The following is a 21728-nucleotide window of genomic DNA, read 5'->3' on the forward strand; positions in this document are numbered from 1 at the left end:
ACAGACTGGCAGCAGCTTCTCCAAGGTTGTAGGCAGGAACCTTTCTCAGCCCTATCTGGGAGTGAAAACACGGCTTAACGTGCACACAGAGGCCCCTGTCTCTGCTACCAGCGGGGATAGATTCTTGGCTGCTGTGGAAGCCAAAAACATTCCATGAACAGTGCATTGTGCTGTATGTAATATGTTATAGAGGTGATCCTTTTTTAATTTTGAAAAGAATTAGGTTTCCAAAAGTTAGTTATTTAGCATCTTAAGCAACCGACATTTGGCCATCTGCTTTAATGCATTGGAATTATCTTAGAGCAGGCACAGGGCTTTTGTTAGGGTATTGATTTGGGCAGGCCAGGGTAACTGCAGGGTAAACATAGGTGGAACAGCCTGCACAGAGAATGCAGCACCACCCTCAAGCAATGCAATACCTCCTTTTCTGGGTAGCGATTTCCAGACTTCCTGTTTAGTATTTCAGTATGGAAAGCTCCTGCAAGGAACTTTAGTATTAATGGGATTCATATTCATTTGTTTCTTTTATTTGTAGGATATTTCAGGCTTCAGCCACTGTTCCCATTGTAGCCAATGGCAGGAGCCATTCCTACTTCACAACAAGACCACCACAGTTCCACATAAGAGCAACAGTTCAATATGTGTAATATATTTACAAGCAAGTTTAAATGGTTAGAAACTAGTTTCCTGTTTCAGATATTTGTGGGCATGTTGTTTAGTTTCAGGGATCCTTTTGAGACATCAGTGTTCATAGTTGAAAGGGCGATGTTCTCATATAACTCTTGAGATTCAAAGCACCTGAAGTTATGAAGCAGCACTACCAAATCCTTTTGAAAATTCTTGTTGAGAAATCCATAGAAAAATGGATTGATGCATGTGGAAATCATGGCTACTAAGTGGCACAGAGTAAAAGCCACATTATGGTGGCAGTTCATCAGGGCGCCATGGTTCCAGTCAAACACAATGTTGAATATGTTCAGAGGCAACCAACAAGCCGCAAATGTCAAAACAATGGAAATCAGCATAATGTTAATCCTTTTGCTCTCATTTAGTCTACTCTCATTCTCTCTTATCTTATCCACTTTACCATGCCTCCTCTGAAGACACACAAATATTTTGAGATAACAGATAAAAATGAACCCTAATGGGAAGAAGTACTGGAAAACCAACATGGTTGTGGTAAAGACAAGTCGCTCAGCAACAGATGGCCAGTCTTCAATGCAGACAACCTTATCCATGTAGAAGTCACTATGGGCAGAAAGATTTCTAAACGGTTCATCCGTGACTTTGTGGAATACAAAAAAGGGAATTGACATTATTAGAGAAAAAACCCATATGAAGATAATTCCCCAATATGCATGTGAAATGTTGGGCTTCCATCCACGTGGGTTCACTATTAACTGATACCTCTCGACAGCAATTAACACAAGTGACAATGTAGAAACGGTAACCGACATACTTTGTACAAAATTGTTTAGTTTACACATTGCCTCTCCAAATACCCAGTAGTCCATCAAAGTGTACGCAACAGTGAATGGAATGCACATGATGCACATGAAAATATCAGATAAGGAGAGATTGGCAATTAAGATGTTGGTGACATTTTGGCTTTCTTTCTGTTTTCTGATAATAACGATCAGGCAGAGGTTGCCGAAAAGTCCCATCAGCGTGACTAAAGCATAAGCTGTGATGAGCAAGAAGATTGCAGGGAAGGAGGGCTGGCATGACTCAAAATGCACAAACTCTGTCTGGTTGCTCCTCGCAGCAGGGAAATTCATGGCAGACTATTGAATGCTTTCACTCATCATGAAGAAACCCTGAAGCCCCAGTCATGATTTAGACATAAACCTTTTGAAAAAGAAACATGTCTTTGTTTTCTTTATTTATTTGCTTCAATTAATTTTTTCCTAGAGCATCTCTGCAGTTGGAGTACTTTTAAAAACTTCTTCTTGGCATATTGTTTCAATGGGTTGGGGAGATCTGATCATGGATGGACTCTGAAACACAAGGAAGGGGAGGGGGGAGGGAAGCTGCTTTACACCAGTTTATTGATACTGCGCTATTTAAACTATGCTTTGGGGACCCTGGGGAATTTGGTATTTGGGAGACACAAGTTGCAAACTGCGGATTTTCAAAAAGGATAAATGGTTTTAAGTTTAAACCCACTAAAAACCCCAACCAAACCCTGCATAATTACAGCCTATCGGTCATGCCAGTACAAATTTCTGTAGAGCTCTGATAGTAGCTCACATCCAGACTAATGTTGTGCATGCTCAACAGGGAAGGGGCATATTGTGCCAATTTCCTAGTTCTCTATGAAGCTCATTGTGCCTCTCAAAAATATACCCCTGAGGGTTACATGTTTTTGGAAGGCACAGGCAGCTGCAGATGGAAGGGGAGAACAGCAACATTTGTCCTCCTGTTGTGTATGCATATGCAACATTTTTTGGTGTGTGCAACATTAGTCTGGATGTCATCCAGAGATCCATATGAACAGGGTATTCACATCATGTACTTTAGCCTTGAGGACAGCTCTATGCAGCCAACTGGAGTGGATGTATGGCAGTGTCTCTGATGCTGAAGGGATATTCATGGGGGATGCCATTTCTACTTAGTTCCTAATATGTGAGGTTAGAATTGCAGCCCAGTTTTGCTTCCTCCAATACTTCATTTTCTAAGGATGAAAATCCATATTCCATATTCCAACATCCACATTCTACACATATACAAAAACCTGTAATCACAATAAAGGGTTGGGCTTTGCAGCAGCCTTTGGAAAGACTACTAGTCCCAGGAACAGACATGGGAGGAAGCTAAGCTTAAGGAGAAGCAAGTTGTTTGGGTAAGAACTAATCTGCCTACTTTCCTTTCACTATCCCTACAACTGGACTAATTTTGGTCCAAATTGGTTAGGCAGTTCACAAGTTAGTCCACTTGTGCCTCAAACGTTCATGTGTATGCATCCTGAACTGGGGTGGATGACATCATTACAAATTACGCCCGCCATCCCTATGTGTCCCTACAACTGTAGCAAATTTGGTCTAAATCGGTTCCTTCCCACTTGCACCTCAAATGTTCACGCATCTACTATCTTGAATTGGAGTGGATAATATCATCAAAAACTATGCCATGGAGGTGTCCCTATGTGTACCTACAACTGTAGCAAATTTGGTTCAAATTGGTTAGGCAGTTCACAAGTTAGCCCACCTGCACCTCAAAGGTTTGTGTGTCCACCATCTTGAATTGGTGTGAATGACATCATCACAAATTATGCTGTTGAGGTGTCCTTATATTTCCTTACAACTGTGCCCAATTTGGTTCATATTGGTCCAGTTATTGAAAAATTGATAGTGGGGGATACACAGACATACAAACGCACACAGAATGTTGGGTGATCTCATAAGATAATTTTCCTTCTGCAGCTGGCTGGGAAGCTCACTTTCATTCAATATGTGTACAACAAAGTGATGCAATGGACTATATGTCCCTAGAGATAGAGCCATTCATGCAATCACTATCAAACTAATTGGACAACTGAAAAATAACAAAGTCCCTGGTTATGATTTTATCCTGGTTGAGGTATTCCAATCTAACATTGACTGGTGGGCATCAGTACTGGCAGCACTTTTCACATATATCGATAAATCCACCCATATCCTGGAAGACTGGGGTATGGCAATCATTGTCCCAATCTATAAGAAAGGGCAAAGGAAATATCCTGCCAACTATCACCAAATCAGCCTCTTGAATGTAGTCAGCAAGCTTTACACAAAGCATCTGTTTGGGAAGTTTTATGATTGGATAGAAGATAACAATATTCTAGCTGAAGAACAAGCAGGATTCAGGCCAGGAATATCTACTATAGATCAAGCGATGATTTTGCAACATCTAGAAGAGATGTATGCATACGGTTTCAAGATCCCACTTCACACAGCCTTTGTAGATCTAAAGTCCACTTTTGATTTTATACCTAGAGAGATTATTTTCAACTAATATTGACAAAAGACTTCTATTGCTGATATATAAGCTACATAGTAATACCAAATTGAGGGCCAGATGTGGCATATAGGGTCAATTAACAATTAACAGGTCAATTAACCAGGCGTCAAACAAGGGTGTGTGTTGTGCTCGCCCCGTTATTATTTATTTATTATATATAAATTTAGTAGTACAACATCTTGATAAAAAAGAATTCTATCTGCCCAAATTAGCTGATAGGCATATCTCACTGCTTCTGTATGCTGACGATATGGTCATCCTTTCAATATCTGTTGTAGGGCTAAGAAGAGCCCTAAAATCTTTTGCACAATTTTGTGAGGATTAAAAGTTGCTGATAAATTACAAAAGGACAAAAATGACCTTTGCCAGGAGAGTGAAGGAGAATAATTGGTTTATTAATGGCAATAAAATAGACCAGGTATATTGTTTTGAGTATTTGAGTGTTTTGAGTATCTGGTTGGAGAGATACACATTTAGATTAGGCCTCACAAGTAGCACAGAGAAGTGCTTCAGCCATTTTATCCTACTATCATACCAAGGGAGGGCGATATGTCCTCATGGTACTGAAACTTTTTGAGGCAAAAGTAGTGGCACAGTTACTATACAGTTACTATATGCACATCCATTGTAGGGATGTGCAAACAGATTAGATGCTGAACAGGTTCTATATCAAACCTGTTTGGTTTGGTGGTCCAATGTCGAACTGAACACACACACCTTGGGGGCGGGGTTGTGGGGTCATATATAACTTAATCCCTCTGGGGGGCTTCTCTGAGGCCGTGGGGGGGGGTTCTCCAGAGGTTCCTCCTCCATGGGCCTGTATTATGCCTCAAATCACCATGTTTGCGTGGTCTTTGGCCCATTCTGGGCCTTATCACAGTGGCCATTTTGGAGGCCACCACACATGCCAAATGGGCCTCTGGATGGCCAGGTCATGACCCAGGCCACTCAGAGGCCCATTGGGCATGCGTGGCAACCTCAAAAATGGCCACCGCAATTGGGGTGAGGCCCAGAATGGGCTGAAGACCGACCAGACAGGGCACAGGGCAATTTGTAGCATAATGGAGGCCTGAAGGAGGGAGACCTTTGGAGACCCCCCACAGCCTCAGAGAAGCCCCCAGGAGTGGTAAGTACAATTTTTTAAAAAATGAAAAAGCTTGCGAACCCCGCCCCCGAACCGGAGTCGGGGTGTGTGTGTGAGGTTTGAATCCAGTTTGGACTCAAACCAAACTGGGCCAGTCAGTTTTATGCACACCCCTACAGGTCATAGAGGATATGGGTCATGTTTTATTATATTGCAATTTTTATAGGGACTTGTGTGAGTCATTAATTTTACTTCTGATTAAGGACACACCAGGCAGAGAAGATATATATTGCAGAGAAGTATATATCACATTTCTCTCTCAGGCCATCAAGCCGATGCTACTTATAGCATGGCTGAGTTCTGTTTAATAGCAATGAATATATGACAACACCTAATGACTAATGTAGTGGAATAATTTACTACTAGTGGGCCTGGGTGCAGAGCATCTGCGCCTCTAGCTGGACACAGCCGTTCCCCGCTGTCCTGGGGACTGGGGGCAGAGCCAGCCATGCCGCCACCTCACCCCCCACCATGCCGCCACCTCCTCCTCCCTCCACACCCCCCTAGAGTGCTGCCGCGGGCAGGCGGCCAGGCTGAGAGTGCCGCCGCTGCCGCCTGGGCTGAGAGTGCCGCCGCCGCCGCGGGCAGCTGGCCAGCCGGGCCGTGAGTGCCGCCGCCGCGGGTGGCCGGCTGGACCGAGAGTGCCGCCGCCGCATCCGGGCCGAGAGTGCCGCCACGGCCTGGCCCGCCGCCTTGCCTCCGCAGCCGCCCAGCCAGGCAATTCTCCTGGGTGCGCCAGGACCAATCAGGTGCCCCCGCAGCCCAGCCAATCAGCTGGGCTGCCGGGACGCATTTTTCCTGGGCACACCCAGGAGAAATATATATATAGATGTCACTGTATACTGTATAGTCATAAAACTGTATTGTTGCTATATTGCTGTATGGGTGTGACAATGAAGCTATTCAGACAAGCAGAAAATAGGGTTACATTCTGAAAGCAGATAGAACCCTATTTTTACCTCATAGGAAACAGACGGGCACATGCTGCAAACCCGCAGGGAGTGTGAGCGACACACGATTAACATTTTAAGGTTCTCTCCAGCCATTGCTAGCATTGTTGGTCCTCCAGCCCCACCCATGGCAACAGCATTGCGTGAGTGGACAGAGCAAGCACGTGACCCAAGGAGACCACTCAGAGGGCTCCAAGCTGCAGTCCCTCTTTGCTGCTCCCTGATTGGTAGCCTCAGTTAACCCTTTCCTGGCAATTGCAGCACTGTCAGAGGAACTGAACTCCATCCTGATGCTCAAAAGGAGAGAGAAGACTAGAGCAGCTGCAGCTGCCAACCAGCCCCAAGGGAGAGTCAACCCCCCCCCCCCCAACGCACTCCTCAGATCCAGGAGGGACACAGCAGATGCCCCCTGGAGCAATTGCCAGATGCCGATGAGAGCAATTGCAAGATGCCCCCATAAGTAGCCCAGGCACAAGGCACACTCCTTACACCATAGCATGGTTTGGGAAGGCAAAAGGGGGAACCTTCCCCTCGCTCACCCTCCCCGCAGCTGTGGCCTCCATGGCACCCCCCCACACTGTATAGTGTGTGTAGAAGGTAAAAGGGAGAACCCCACCCCCCACTGCTGCCGTAGCCAAGTGGTGACTCTGCCTCCCCATCAATCTGCCACTGCCACCCCTTGCTAGCCTTTCTGGGCGTAGGAGGGTGGGCATGTGGGGGAGGGTGTCCCCATCACCCACCTGCCCTGATGCTGCCACTTGCCACTCTTGCAGTGCCAGCAGGGTGGGAGAGTGAGTGGCAAAAGTGTTGCCCACACCTGCACACCCTCATTGGCACTGTTATCCTCTGCATCTTGATGATGGTGCAGAGGGTGGGCGGGTGGGTGCAGTGTCACACCGAGGCAAATTGGGCACCCGGACTGTCCCCACTGTGAGGCCCTCCACCACTGCTGTGAGCCCCCTGCTGCCACCGCGAGCCTCCCCCCACTGCCATTGCCGCCATGAGGCCGAACCAGTGAACCTTGCACGGACAGTCATTCCAGCGGTCGCTCCCACTCCACTAGCAGATGGAAGGAGGAACCGGTGGAGCCCAGAGCGGTGTACTACATACTCAAGTTCCTCCTCACAACAACCCTGTGAAGTAGGCTAGGCTGAGAGAGAAGTGACTGGCCCAGAGTCACCCAGCACGTCTCATGTCTGAAAGGGGATTTGAACTCGGGTCTCCCCAGTCCTAGTCCAGCACTTTAATCACTAAACCATGCTGCAGGCAAGGGCAGCTGCGACACTCCTGCTCTTGTCCAGTGACTTGCAGGGGACAGGAAAGAGCACAAAAATCCCCATTCAGCCATGAGACTTGCTGGGTGACTCTGGGCCAGTCACTTCACTCTCAGCCTGACCTACTTCACAGGGTTGTTGTGAGGAGGAACTTGAGTATGTAGTACACTGCTCTGGGCTCCTTGGAGGAAGAGTGGGATATTCTATATTATTAATTCTTCTAGACAGGCCATGCACCCTGCAGGGTTGCTGGAAAGCAGTTTGACAGTTGGATAGGGGTGCTGTGAAGCAGCAGGGAGCTCGGAGGCTGGGGGCAGCTTCAGGAGATGGACAGTTGGCTCTGAGGGCTGCAGGCAGCAGACGGTTTGCTGAGCTGCGCTGTGAAGCTGCAGGGAGCTTGGAGGCTGTCAGGTGAGCAGGCGACAGTCCCTGGCAGTGGCAGGGGGAAGCAAGGACTGCGAGACAGATAGAAAGACGGAGGACAGAGAACACGAGCACGAGACTTGCGGGGTGGGGGAGAGACTTGAGGGGGGAAGCGGGGTGACGAGAGCAAGCGAGAGCATTGCAGGAGTGGCGAGAGACTTGCGGGTGGGAGAGCGGGGTGGTGAGAGCGAGCGAGAGCATTGCGGGAGTGTCGAGAGACTTGCGGGGGAGAGCGGGGGTGGCGAGAGCGAGCGAGAGCATTGCGGGAGTGGCGAGAGACTTGCGGGGGGAGAGGGGGGTGGCGAGAGCGAGCGAGAGCGTTACGGGAGTGGTGAGAGACTTGCGGGGGAGAGCGGGGGTGGCGAGAGTGTTGCAGGAGTGGCGAGAGACTTGCGGGGGAGAGCGGGGGTGGCGAGAGCGAGCAAGAGCATTGCGGGGGCGGCGAGAGCGAGCAAGAGCGTTGTGGGGGTGCAATGCCACAGTTTCAGTGCAAGACCACACAGATGCTCTGTGCAGGGTCAGCTAGTAAAATGTAAAATGAATGAATAGTATGACATGTGTCTGTGCAACTATTCCCCTTAGGGGATAGGGCTGCTATAGGAAGAAGGATTTGAGCTCCTTGCCTGGCATCTCCAGGTCGGGCTGAGCGGGAATCCTGCCTGAGAGCCTCGGGGAAGCCACTGCCAGTCTGTGTCTACAGTACTAAGTCAGTACTAAGCTGGATGGACTAATGGTCTGACTCAGTGGAAGGCAGCTTCCTATGTTCATATTTTCCCTTGGGCTCATTTGCAAGGTGCCTGCCACTTTAAGGAAGCTCAGTGCTGTTTGCTGGACAGGCTTTCCCCAAGCAAACTTCTGCTTGCTTTGCAGCCCACTCTGTTATCCAGTCTCTATGGTATCCAGGGACGTAACTACTATTAGGCAAGGGGAGGCGCGTGCCTGGGGGCCCCCCAGAGGCAAGTCACATGACTATATATTGTGAAGTGTGTGTGTGTGTATCAGCGAGAGGCGAGCCCATTTAAAAATTTTGTCTCTGGGCCCACTCCAGCCTTGTTACGCCCCTGATGGTATCCCCGGGGAGGGAGCCTCAAGCAGGGTCCCACAGCGTTCCGTGGCTCCACACGGGCACTGAGAGGGGGTAGCAACCTCCCCTGCTTGCTGAACCTGGTTTTAGAGGAGGGGCTGGGAACTGGGTGACCCTCTTTTGACAAAGCCCTGTTTGAAAGCTTGCTGAGGTTCCACACAGTAGTGCTAACCCCGCCTTCAGACCTCAAGCCCTGTTTTTGCTGGTCATGAGAATAGCTTCAATGAGGTCATTCACACAATTGAAAACTGTATTCTACCCAGGTTTGGGAACTGTGTGTACTCCCAATTTCTGATTTTGTGGAAGCAAGGCTAGAGGAAAACCTGGGTAGAAGTGATTGTGTGGAAGCAAGGTAGGAGAAAAAGCTACCCAGGTTTCCCTCTAACCTTGCTTCCACACAATCACTTCTACCCAGGTTTTCCTCTAACCTTGCTTCCACACAATCAGAAATTGGGAGCACACACAGTTCCCAAACCTGGGTAGAACACAGTTTTTGATTGTGTGAATGACCTCAATGTGTTCTTTTCTTCATGTTTCTGTACTGGTCAAAGACTGTAATAAAGTTTATCTTTCCTAAAGGAAAATAGGCTAAAAAGGGTTTGCTGATGTGTCATTTTAATCTAACCAGAGAAGTTATTGCTTATGCCTCCCACTGTGTTCAGTTTGTGGCAATTGTGAAAGACTGCAACATTCCAAAATCCTCAGAATCAGAGAATACACCACATCAGGGATTTATTCAATTGCAGTAGCAACGTTGTATACCTATATTATACAACGTCCTTGAGGACTACTGTATGTGGGTCTGACTGCAAGGCAGATAAAATGATAATAACAGAACAGAAAAGCTACATTAGAAATAGGAAAATGCAGGTGCCCTTGGATAAACATTTCATCCATTTCCAGCATCAGGCACAGAGTGAAGTTTTGGTGTGTAGAGCAGGCCCATAATAGGAGAATAGAAATACATATACGAGAGCTATACTGGATTCATACACTGAAAATGTGGTCCCCGTTTACCCCTCCCACTGCCATGGTAACTAAGTAAAGAGTAAGGGGGGCGGTTCTCGAAGGATGAGAGGGGCTGGTAGGGAGGGTGTTTTGTTGGGAAGTGGGTTGCTGGAAAGAATTTGGGGTTCTGGCACAAATCAGCTGAGATGATCACATTCAGACATCCAAAATTATTTCCTGAGACCAAACCCAAAGTTCTCCAACATCACTAGTCCCAATCCATACATATTCATATGCAGTACCAGGCTGCAAAAATACAGCTGCATGTAAGGATTTTCCAGTACACAACAGGGAAGAGATGGCCTCCCGTGACTGGAAGGAGAGGATCCTGGATCCACAGAGGTGCCCTCATCCCACAAGCAGGTGACTGGCACTCTTAAAGCTGACAACACTGACCATCTTTTCAGCACTGTGTTTATAGTTCCTATATTTTTAATTGTTGTTGTTGTTATTATTATTATTATTATTATGCTATTTAGACACAGTCTACCAGATGTTATTGACTGGATTTGGTACTTTAATTATCAGGCCCTTCCCAAGGGTCAAAGATAACTAAAGATTTATTTATTTATTTATTTATTTATTATCATTATATCACTTTTCAACCCAAAACTCTCAGTGGCTAGGGTTACCCTCCCACCTCCGTGTAGCACTTTTAGCCTACTTTCCTTAAGGAAACTAAGCTTCTGAGATCACCCGGCATTCTTTGTGTGTGTCCATGAGTCCATGTGTCTGTGTGTCCTTGTGAGTATCCACGGATATCAACTTCACAATGCTTGGACCAATATGAACCAAATTGTGTACAGTGAATGACACAAAGGGACACCTCAAGGATGCCCCACAATTCAAGATTCACCACAATTCAAGATGGCGGACACATGAACATTTGAGGCGCAAGTGGGATAACTTGTGAACCACCTAACTGATTTGAACCAAATTTGCTACAGAAGCAGGGACATGTACGGACAGTTCAGTGACATAGTTTGTGATAATGTCATTCACCCCAATCAAGATGGCGGATGTGTGAACATTTAAGGCTGAAGTGGGCTAACTTGTGAGGATGGTAATTATCAATTAAGATTACAGTGAAAGGAAAGTAGGCAGATTAGTTCTTACCAGAACTTGTTTTTGCATGCATAGGAGCTAGTCCAGAAAAGGGTCTGTCTCATCTAGACTGGGGCATTTGGCTGCTTTTAGCTTGCAGCAGCTATTCTTTCATTGTGTTTCAACAAGCATAGGTTTACACAGCAACTTCCTGTACTCCCAGCATGGTGCACGGTCAGTGTGGGAAACACAACTGGAGACTGGGAGCGGGGTGGGAAGTACTAAACATGTATGGGTTTATGGTACTTTTCACTATGTGGTCTTCACTGTGTATGGTGATTTCATTATTTCATTCTTCTACTATGCTGAATACCAGGGAATCTGTAACTTTCCAGGCCAGTCAGATGATTTCTATGTTTGTTATTTGCTCTCAGACCAGATTTCTGATCTTACACATTGTGTGGCAAAGTTCTGTGTGGTAGCTAATAGAATTATATGGATGATGGTATCTGCTGTAGGTAAGACATAAGGTTACCAAGCTGAAATTTATGGCTGTACTGTATTGTGCTGTTATGTATTTTGTTTGTTTTGCTGGTCAGAGACCGAATAAAGTACATGATGAAGGGTATTTTCAAAGGCTTGAATATACTTTTTGTTTGTATGCTTCTAAATGTTCACAGATTTACAAATGTGTGTTGCTGATTCACACTAGTATAAAGGACAAGAATAAATCAGACTTTAGGTTAGAAAACATTGTTTTGGATTTAAGCTAAAGTTTCAGCAACATTTTGGGCACTGACAGTCTGGGCAGAAAAACTTATAGAAGGAAAACAACTCAATCAAAATCTTGTTTCCCCATCTTTCTTTCCTAAAACAAACCTTATCGCAGTCTTCGGACACGTAAAGCATTTCCTTTGAGTGGCCCCAGATATGACTCACCTTAGTCTATGCTTTGACACTGAAACAAAAGCCTGGATCAATCATCCTTCGCCTTTGTCAATTAAGTATCCAGTTGTCACAAGGTAATGCTGAGAGGAGGAAGCAAGCTGTATAAATTTAAGAGGAAACACTAATGAAACTGAACACTGTTCTTATCTTATAAAATTGTCACAAGCTTTTGTGGATCATTTTGTCTGATGTTAGTCTCAAGGCTTCTTGTTTTTGCTTCAACACATTAACAGGGTGATCTCCTTGGGATACTTCAGGATGTTTTTCATTTGGAGGTTGACTTTAGGGTTGCTATTCAACACGTGATGGTCTGAACACAAGTCCCTAAAATGTGTGATAACATTATAACACACCATAACATGGATCACAAATGCATTGTCAGGGCTCCTGTTTTTCTACTGGATTCCTGCTTTTTGCAGCTGCAACAAAAGTACCATCAAAAAGGGGCAGGGATACCATCATTTAGGGGGTGTTTATTTGGTTTATTCTCAGATTTCTAAAACATCTTATCATCCTCAGGCATATCAATCCAACAATTTTTTTTAGTCATCAATCCAGCTCCCACACCTGCTCAGAGCCTTTTCAGTACCTGCAGATCTTAAACTGGGAGGATGAGGTAGGTGCCATGAAACACCTGCAGGCAATTGTTATTGCTAGGTATGATCCTCTGCCTCACAATCTGCCCACCTGAATGGACTGAAAGGCTGCTAAGCTCCTCACCTATCAGACCAGTAGTCTTGGGCACCCTCCCAGGCAATTTTGTGAGGATTGCTGCTGCCTGTAGTAGGCCTTAGTGACTCATGATCTGACGCCGAAGATGTGATCTAATTCCATTGCAAAGCGTTATGCTTGAGTTCACATTCAGTCACATGGACATTTTATCTTGGTGATTAAATGTTAATGGTTCATTCAAACATGAACATGATCACTTGATGCTAGAGTCAACAAGTGGTGAACATGTGTGTGTGAACTGGCCTTAGGATTAAAGCACAGGACAGACATGCTTCCCGTGCTTGAATCTGTGCAGCAAGGGGAGGGCCCTTCTCGTTTATGCCTGGCAGCACATATAGTTCAGATGGTTTTGTGATATTTGTTGCACAACTGTTGAGGGTCACATACTGATCCCCTATTTTTCAATGCAAGCTAGTCTCAAAACTTAATGGAAATGACATTTATGCATCAATTAGTGGCTACTGTTTTATTTGTCTTTTACTTCCAAGAAACACACTTTTGGGGGTCTAACTACACATTACACATGTTTGGAACAAATTCCTAATGGTCCCTTTCCCTAGGAAATAGAAATTTCAGGAGGTGGCAAGTCGGAGTAGAGAATTCATGTGAGACTTTACCATATCTTCATTTGGGGTAGGGAGACTTTAGAGCAGGGATTCTCAAACTTGGGTCCTCAGGTGTTATTGGACTTCAACTCCCATAATCCCCAGCCTCAGTGGCCTTTGGTTGCGGATTATGGGAGTTGAAGTCCAATAACACCTGAGGACCCAAGTTTGAGAATCACTGCTTTAGAGCAGGGATTCTCAACGTGTGGGTCCCAAGATGTAATTGGACTTCAACTCCCATAATTCCCAACCAAAGGCCACTGGGGCTGAGGATTATGGGAGTTGAAGTCCAATTACATCTGGGGACCCACACGTTGAGAAACCCTGCTTTAGAGCAAGGCTACTCAACCTCAGCCCTACTGCAGATGTTGGCCTACAACTCCCATAATCCCTTGCTATTGGCCACTGTGGCTGGGGATTGTGGGAATTGTAGTCCAAAAACAGGTCCCCCCCACCTAAATTGAACAGGCCTGCTTGGGAGTGAAGAAGCAGAATATTTCACTTGCAAAAAAGGATAGGCTTCTCTATCCAACACACCCACATCTGCTCCAAATCTACTCATTTGTAGCACATTATGTCTTTATCCACTGTTTGGTCAAGAAAACAAATTCTTCAATGTTGTCCTGATACCATTATAACTTGGGTTCTTGTGTAATGCTTTGTAAAAAAAAAACACCCCACCTTATTTTCAGTAGCTTGAATCCCACACTTCATGGGATTCAAGCCCTTTAAATCCCTAAATGGCTTGGGACTGGTTACCTGAGAGAAAGCACCTTGCCACATATGTCTGACTCGGACCTTAAGATCTTCTCTGCTCTGAGTCCCCCTGCCAAATGAGGTGAGGCAGGTGGCTACTAGGGAGAGGGCCTTTTTGGTGGTTGCACCCCAGTTATGGAATAGCATCGCCAGTGAGATTTGCCTGGTTTAATCCCTTTGTTCCTTTAAATGCCAGGTAAAGACCTTTCTGTTCATTCAGGCCTTTTAAATTTGATTTTTAGAACTACTTTTAAAAAGTTTTAAAATTGTTTTGTATTGTATTTTGTTTTCGATGTGTTGTGATTTCGTGTTTTATGTGTTTTTACTCAGTGTTTTAATGCTGTGTTGTGAGCTGCCCAGAGAACAATTTGTTATTGGATGGCTAACAAATAAAGATTATTAAATAAAATAATAATAATAATAATAATAATAATAATAATAAATGGTCAAGTGTGAGTGGAAGGCATTTCTGAGCTTGCATGGGGGGCAATTCACCACTGACAGCAGCCTCTTGTATCTCCCCAACGCCACTCCAGAAGCCACTTCTCAACCTTTCAGAGAAATCTTTCTGAGTGTATGGCGAGGGTGGTGGGGATTGGCAGTCTCTCCTGTGTGCACACAGTCATCCAGCTGTCGCACTGAAAACCAATATCTGGATTTCTTTCTTTGCATGAAGAAATCCAGCTGTTGTACTGCAAGTCTTTGGTGGGGCTGTGTACAAAAGTTGACAAACTGAACATATATTATCACTTATATTAAAATAAAAGTATTTCCTCAATAATAAAATAATGGAATATATTTCTAAAGAAACACTCAAAATGTATAGAAACAAGTGCTGCTATCTGGGATATATATATATTTTAGAGAAAAGTCAACCAACCAGTGATATGACTTGGGGGGGGGGAAGAACATATGGTTTCTCTTTACTACGTTGTTAATGAAGACAAAATTCATATAAATAAATCCTCCAGATTTCATTCAGTTTGCTTGTATCAAAACGTGTTGTTACTTTAATTATCTTTTTCCTGGAGTTTTCTTTTTTCCAGTTTTAGCTGCTGTCTTTTGTGTATTTCTTATTTGTAATTTGTAATGGGAAACTTTGAAAAATAAAAGTTGGTAGTAGAAAAGGAAATAAATGTGGCTTTGATGTGCCTAACCGTTACAGAATTGCAGCCAGGAGCTACAATACTGACACCATTTACTTCAGAATAGTGCTAGAATGGAACTTCCTCTAGAGTAAGCAGTGTAAGGAATATGAAACTCTGGCTCAGCTTTACAGAGCTCAATAGAAGTTGTTCATGTTTGTTTGTTTTAAAAGCCACAACATTGTTCAGGGTGCTAAGGATGTGATTGCTAGAAAGCAAAATGGAAAACTGTACCAGGGTTGTGCAAAGGGACTAAACATGTAAGGAGGAGATAAACGTTTTTATGATCTCATTCATCAAAGGTGAGGGACATCATCTTTCCCCTACCCTTTATCTTTCTCATATACCTATGAATTGTAGTGTGCAAGCTGTATTATCTCCATTCTAGTATAGATCAATTTTGTGAAACCTGTTTCACATAAACAAAAAGGATCCTGCCCATGTGACTATTTATGGAAACAAGTCTTATATTAATGCACTGTTAACAAGATATTATTTGTGTATCCAACAAAGATCACTCCTAAAAACTAAACACTAACTGAAACCAAAAGACACCATCATCTATAATATGTCACATGTAATACGTAGCATATGATAGCCATCTCGATTGCTATAAACTATTACATGAACAGATTGTGGATGATGATACATTTTGGTTTCAGTTGTTTTTGGAAGTGAGTTTTCTTTTGGAAGTTTTTGGAAGTGATCTTTGTCATATTGTATGATAAATATATAAGCAATTCCTTGTAAACAGTATATTAATAAAAGACTTCTTGTTTCCATAAATAGTCACATAGACAAGATCTTTTTAAAAATGTGATAGTCCAAAATTTATTCATTCTACCATTTTCATTCAGGCAGTTGTGGAAGTATCCTTAATAAGACTAATGGTAAAGTAAAGTAAAGTAAAGAAAAGAAAAGAAAAGAAAAGGCTAACATAACACATGAAGATAAACTTTTGAGTAATAAATCATCTATCACTATTCTGCCATAATTGTTTAATAAAGTTGATCTCATAAACACTGAGAATTACACAAAGGCTTCCCTAGAAGGATTTCAGATGAAATATTATGAAGCCTTACGTTCTAGAAATCTAGAATAATTTCAATACACATTCATAAACCTGGAACAATGACTGGAATCCAAAGTGCCACACACACAGTTCTGCTTATGCATGAGAGTCTTCCAGTTCCCCCTTCTAGAAGCAAAGTTCTGACCCTCCAAGATCCTTCAGGTAGGCAACTCATGAGATGCTAGGAACTGCCATTGGAAGGAAATAGCCTTCCTTTTGCACAATGGAAGTGCATTCAACTGGGGATTAGATCCAGACCTTTGCTCACCAGGGAAGTAAATAATAAAAATATAATACAGTTGTGTTTTGAACACTCCACAACTTCTTACCTTTTAGAAATTTCAAACAACATTTCCATTCTCTTGCTTTGACTGGTCTTCTTTTCCTTTTCATACTAAATAATGGCAAAATCAACTAACATATATTTTGTGTCCAAAGGGATCAGAGGTATATGGACCCTGCTTCTAAAATCAGGTCTAAAGTCTCTTCTGTTCTCTGCTTTCTGAAGGAAACTGATTGACTGAGATTTCCAACAGGGAACTGAAACTACCACACTGGAAAGCTACTGCTGAGAAACTGAGAAATAAAGCAAGCTCCGGAGCCTGAAAGGAGAGAAAAACCAATGAGGAGGCAGCTGGGAGGAGAGCCCAGTAGTCATGGGGATGATGTTTTCTATGCATGTTTTTTCAAGCCCTTTCTTGCAACTTGATTTGCAGTTATCTGTTCTATAGCACACTTGTTTACTTAAAAAAAAAATCCATGCTAGAGTTCACACGTGTAAATATTTACGAATAGCTTATTGCTTCGGTGTAGAATGTGGAAGTATAATAATATGGGAGACATACAGTAGATTGCTTTGATAGGAGAATACACTTCTATTCCTTTGAGGTATTGCTGGTGGCAGAATTAAAACTGTGGTTATTTTGTTCACAGTAAGCTACTGATTCTTATGTGCAAGCTATACAGATCTGTAGGGCTTTTGCAACCCACTGCTGAGCAATATGGTATTTATTGCTCTACCATTTCTAGCCTGCATAATAACAACTATGATGCTACAGTTGCTCTCACTGTCATTATTAAAATGGTACACTTCAAAACTCAGTTATATGTATTACACTTACACATACATTACATATTTTATATAATGTATATATTAAATGTGAGAAGAACTGCCATCAAAAGGACCATATCACTCACACTAGGTTATATTTTAAGATATGGTGATATCCATCTTTAATCACAGGCAAAATGAAAGGAAGGGGAGGCACATCCTCCCCCTTCATTTAGGCATGAGGTTTTTATCCCTTCATTGTCATGTACAGCTATTCTGTATTTTATCTAGCATAGCTAGTAAATACATTAACATGCAACCATCATACATGGCAATCTGTATGCAGGTTTGACAAAGTTTCTGTACACACAGCCACATCTGTGTACAGAATCTGATTTGTATGTAAAGTGGCCCTTGGCCAAGAAGAAGAAGAAAGAGATGATGGGTAGTGATAGTGATTGGGAAATAGGAACAGCTTTTATTAATATGAATATAGCCAGATTGCTACGAGATAAGTCAATGAGAGGCCTGAATAGTGGGGGTAACTTGGTTGGAGTATAAAGACTGGAGGCCTGGTGTATCAAGGATCCTTTGAGGACCTTTTGAGCATTTGGGGGCTTGTTCTTTTCTTTTAGAATTCTTTTTTGGACTAATAGTTTTTCAGGATGAAAAGAAACTCTTTAAAGAAATTCCCTCTCCACCTTTCTTTGCTTTTTCCTTTTTAACCAAATGTTGTTTTTGCTGTAACATGTTTGTAATATGTATTAATCTTGCCTGCTTAATTTGATTTTGAACTTTTGGAGACAGTTAGAGACTCCTCAGCTTGAAGATTGGTAGACATCAAATTTTATGTCTTTGTATTTTAACTGTGCTTTTTAAAATATTGCCTATTGCTGGGAACAAGTAGAGCTTCCAAGTGATCTAAGCAGGAGGGGAAGGAGACTGGTGAAGTGCATAGTGGTATAAAAGCTTATCATTTGCACTGAAAACAATTGTTTATTTCTATGTCTCTTTTATGGACATTCATCTAATCTAAGTTCTGTTTCCCCCTTGTTTTCTGTGTAAAACACATAGGAGCTATTCTCACGATCACAGAAAATCGGGCTAGCCTCCGCTAGCCCGATTTTCTGTAATCGTGAGAACCACTGGGCTCAGCTGCGAGCCCGGTGGTTCTAGAGCAGGTAACCCGCTCAAGTACTCCTGCCCTAAAACCAGATTTGTGAAGCGAGCGCGTCACAAACCTGGTTTTCAAGATCGTGGGTAGCTGCGGTGTGGCTACACGCCACGCCTACTCATGAGGAGACCTCTGGAGGGGAGGTGAAAAGCTGCCTCCCAGCTCCGGGGGTCTCCCCAGTATGCCCTGCATGCTTGCGCAGGGCATAACCGGAGCTTCTGGGGGGCCGTGCGGCCCCCAAGCTCCCCAGCCCCCACTGGCTCCATCATGGAGCTGGCAATCGTGTGGGCGGCTGATCTGGCTGCCCAGGGCCCCCTCCCTGCTTCTATGCGGGGAGAGCGGGCTTAGCCAGGTCTCCCCGCACACTCTCAAGAATCAGGTCTCACTGATCATGAGACCTGGCTCTTAATGTTTTAACTAAAGACACATCTTTAGCTATTCAGCACTTTTTAGGGTTTAGTTATTTTAATTTGAACTTTTATATGTTTTAACTGTTTTCGAATTTCTTGCTTTATTATTGTAAACTTCTTAGAGACGTAGGGGCAGAAAAGGACCACCGGGCAAAAAAGGACCTGACTTTCATCCACCACTGTGGATGTCTGTCACCCACCTGCCAACCATCAACACCCCAATCTCGTTGTCACCCTGCCACTCTCCCTGTGCGTTTCCCCCCTTGCTGGTCCTGGGCCCTGCCCAGAGGTGGCAGTAATGTCATCCCACCCTCTGTGTCAGTCCTGCCATTGCTTCAGCAGCCCAGACCCTGCGCCTCTTCTCCCTGCGTCATTCTTACTTTCTGGCGTGCACTGCCCTGAGGACAGCCCATGCAGGTAAATACAGCTGCATGTAAGTAGTGGCATTAGTGACAGCTCCAGCTCACAACAGCAGAATCCCACTGGCCTCTTTTCATTGTTACTGGTTGCTCTTTCTTCTGCTATCACTTCAGCCCAAACTTGGCAAGGAGTGGTGAGGAGGCTGGGGTGATGCCAGCACTGGCTCTCCTAGTAGCAAAGGGCAAAGAGCCAGCCCTGGTCCCTGTCCCTCTCGACTGCTTGTGTGGAGTTTCAACACCCTGGACTATCTCGAGTTATTAGCATTCCTCTGTCATTTGAAACGAACACCTTGTGCTCCCTCCCTCTCTCTCCCTCCACTCCTTGTGTGACTAGTTTGTATTGTGTTGTAAAACAGAGCTTTTATAATGGGATGAAACTGCACAAGAAAGCAATTTTTTGTTGAACAAATAAATTATGGCACTATTGCTAGGGGTGTCAAAGGGCAACCCCCCCCCCAAACACTTGCCAATAAAGAGTTGCTTGGTGAATGAATGAATGAAGGTTGCTTAGTGAAAGACATACTGGCCCTCAGTCAGGATGACTAGCTAAAAGAACATAGTTTTATATGGAAACAAAATATCTGTCCTTAATTGGTATTTATTTATTGTTGAACTTATTAGTGGCATTCTCTGCAAAAGAATGACTTCTGAAGAAGCATATAAATATTGCCCATATCTGTATAGACTAATGAAGCCTAACATTTGTTGACGTCATTTAGCAGAATTTCTTAGCCCAGTGTACATATTTCTCGGTTCTCAAAGCCACCAATGAATACAATTTTGTGGAGTTCAGGTCTGATCTCAATACTTCTATATGAATGTAATGAACCTAACTCCAGCCAATGTATTCTTGAATTATATTAATTTCATCTAGGGGAAATTTATCCAGGTTTAGCATCAGCTCTACTAATATATTCAGCATTATCTTCTCTTAACCTTACAAGGATTCAGTTAGCCCAGTTGTAATGCAAATGAAAAGATGTGTGTGTTGCAATCTAGCCTTGTATTCCCTTATTTTATGTATTTTAAAATTTAAAATATGTATATCCCTCCATGAACCCTACACCTAGCAAGAGTGGGGGATGTCCAAGGTTCATGGGAGCAGACAGAAGTGCCCCTTTGTTACCCACAAGGATCTGTGGCCGTAGGAACCGGAGGAGTGCATTTGTGGGTCCTCCAGCCTACAGAATGTCTGACTCTAAAGGGAGGTCAGAGGGCAGAGGTGAAAGGGGCACACCAGTAAATGCAGGGGGAGATCCTGCAAAGGGAGATTGCAGGCAGGCTGAGAGGGACTATGCAAGAAATGCAGTGTGAAGAACATGGCTTTATAAGCCACCAGTCACGACTGTTGAGGGTTGTAATGGAATACAGTCCTTGTCAATGGAGAAGGAAGAGCCATGGAATGGAAGGAAATATTGAGCTGTAACATTTCCTGAACTTACAATAAACCACTGGGCTACAGAATCACCTGTTTGGACTTCCACTTGCCACTTCAGACCTTTTGATGGGATGCTGTCCTTGTGTGCTGAGGATCTCAACAAAAGCCTTTTTAATAAAAATATATCTACAAGGTGGCTTGCAAATTTAAAATCCAAATTTAAAATCCAAAATATACAATTTAAAATAATAATAAAAACAATAGCAAACAGAATAACAGAAGCAAAAACAAACAACCCCCACTCCCACATCCCTAATAACGGATTGACCAGCAGTTAAATCCAAAAAACCCTAAACTAAACAAAGAAATATCTTCATTCTCAGAGGACCACAGGGACCCCTGGAAAAGCACAGCTTTATCTGGCATCTAAATGCCAACAAGGAGGGTGAGATACAGAACATCTCCAAGGAGGAAGTTCTACAATCTTGGTACCATTGGAAGAAAGATCTGCCCCTCTGGACCACAAATGGAACCTGAAGCAGGGCCTCTGAGGCTGATATTAAAATACAGGTAGGTTCAAATAGGATAGTGTGGTCTTTGAACATCTTGGACCAGATGGAGCCAGATTATTTAAGGAATTCTGTTTGAATCTTTTCCCTTGATAAACACACTTGCTTTTCTACCATATTTTGTTACCTTGATCCTAGCAGAGTTGCAGTCTTATCCTTCCAACAAGGTCAGGCAGCCACATCCATTGGTGGGACTTTTTGACTTCCCTAGACTTTTAGTGGGCCTGGCTTTGATGCTTTATGAACTGATCTGTGCAACTTGAATGTTCACACCTGAAGCATTTTAAACACTTATTGATCCAATAAAAGTGGTCACCTCAATTGCTCTATGTTTAGTTCTCTATAAGATCAGGATGACTACCAATCAATCAACTCAGCCCAAGACATTTTGGTTTAAAGATGTGATAAACCTTGATACAGAGCTTCTAAGATTTATGAGTGTGCTAAATAGAAGATATGGAGTCAATGTTATTTTTTCCAGCCAAAAATAGCATCAAAATAACATTTCTCCCTACATTGTGTTTGCAAAAAAAGTTAATGAAT

General features: G+C 43.6%; 1 protein-coding gene across 2 annotated transcripts; it reads right to left on the reverse strand.

Moving 5' to 3' along the window:
- Window positions 1–309: 309 nt before the first annotated feature.
- On the reverse strand, window positions 310–21385 carry LOC128344249 (neuropeptide Y receptor type 6-like). Of its 2 annotated transcripts, XM_053294015.1 has the most exons (4): window positions 21313–21385; window positions 16514–16786; window positions 11866–11972; window positions 310–1997 (listed from the first exon to the last, which is right to left on the reverse strand). In XM_053294015.1, the coding sequence occupies exon 4, from the start codon at window positions 1776–1778 to the stop codon at window positions 693–695; it is 1086 nt and encodes a 361-aa protein (XP_053149990.1). In that variant the 5' UTR covers window positions 1779–1997; window positions 11866–11972; window positions 16514–16786; window positions 21313–21385; the 3' UTR covers window positions 310–692. The 2 variants fall into 2 exon arrangements, with proteins under 2 accessions (XP_053149990.1, XP_053149989.1); XM_053294014.1 differs by lacking the exons at window positions 11866–11972; window positions 16514–16786; window positions 21313–21385 and adding an exon at window positions 6103–6231.
- Window positions 21386–21728: the final 343 nt, after the last annotated feature.

The sequence above is a fragment of the Hemicordylus capensis genome, chromosome 2, assembly GCF_027244095.1.
Source record: "Hemicordylus capensis ecotype Gifberg chromosome 2, rHemCap1.1.pri, whole genome shotgun sequence".
Classification (NCBI taxonomy): Eukaryota; Metazoa; Chordata; class Lepidosauria; order Squamata; family Cordylidae; genus Hemicordylus; species Hemicordylus capensis.

Excerpts from the sequence above, each read along its gene's own strand:
- LOC128344249 (XM_053294015.1), bottom strand. The coding sequence starts at position 1,778 with ATGAATTTCCCTGCTGCGAGGAGCAACCAGACAGAGTTTGTGCATTTT.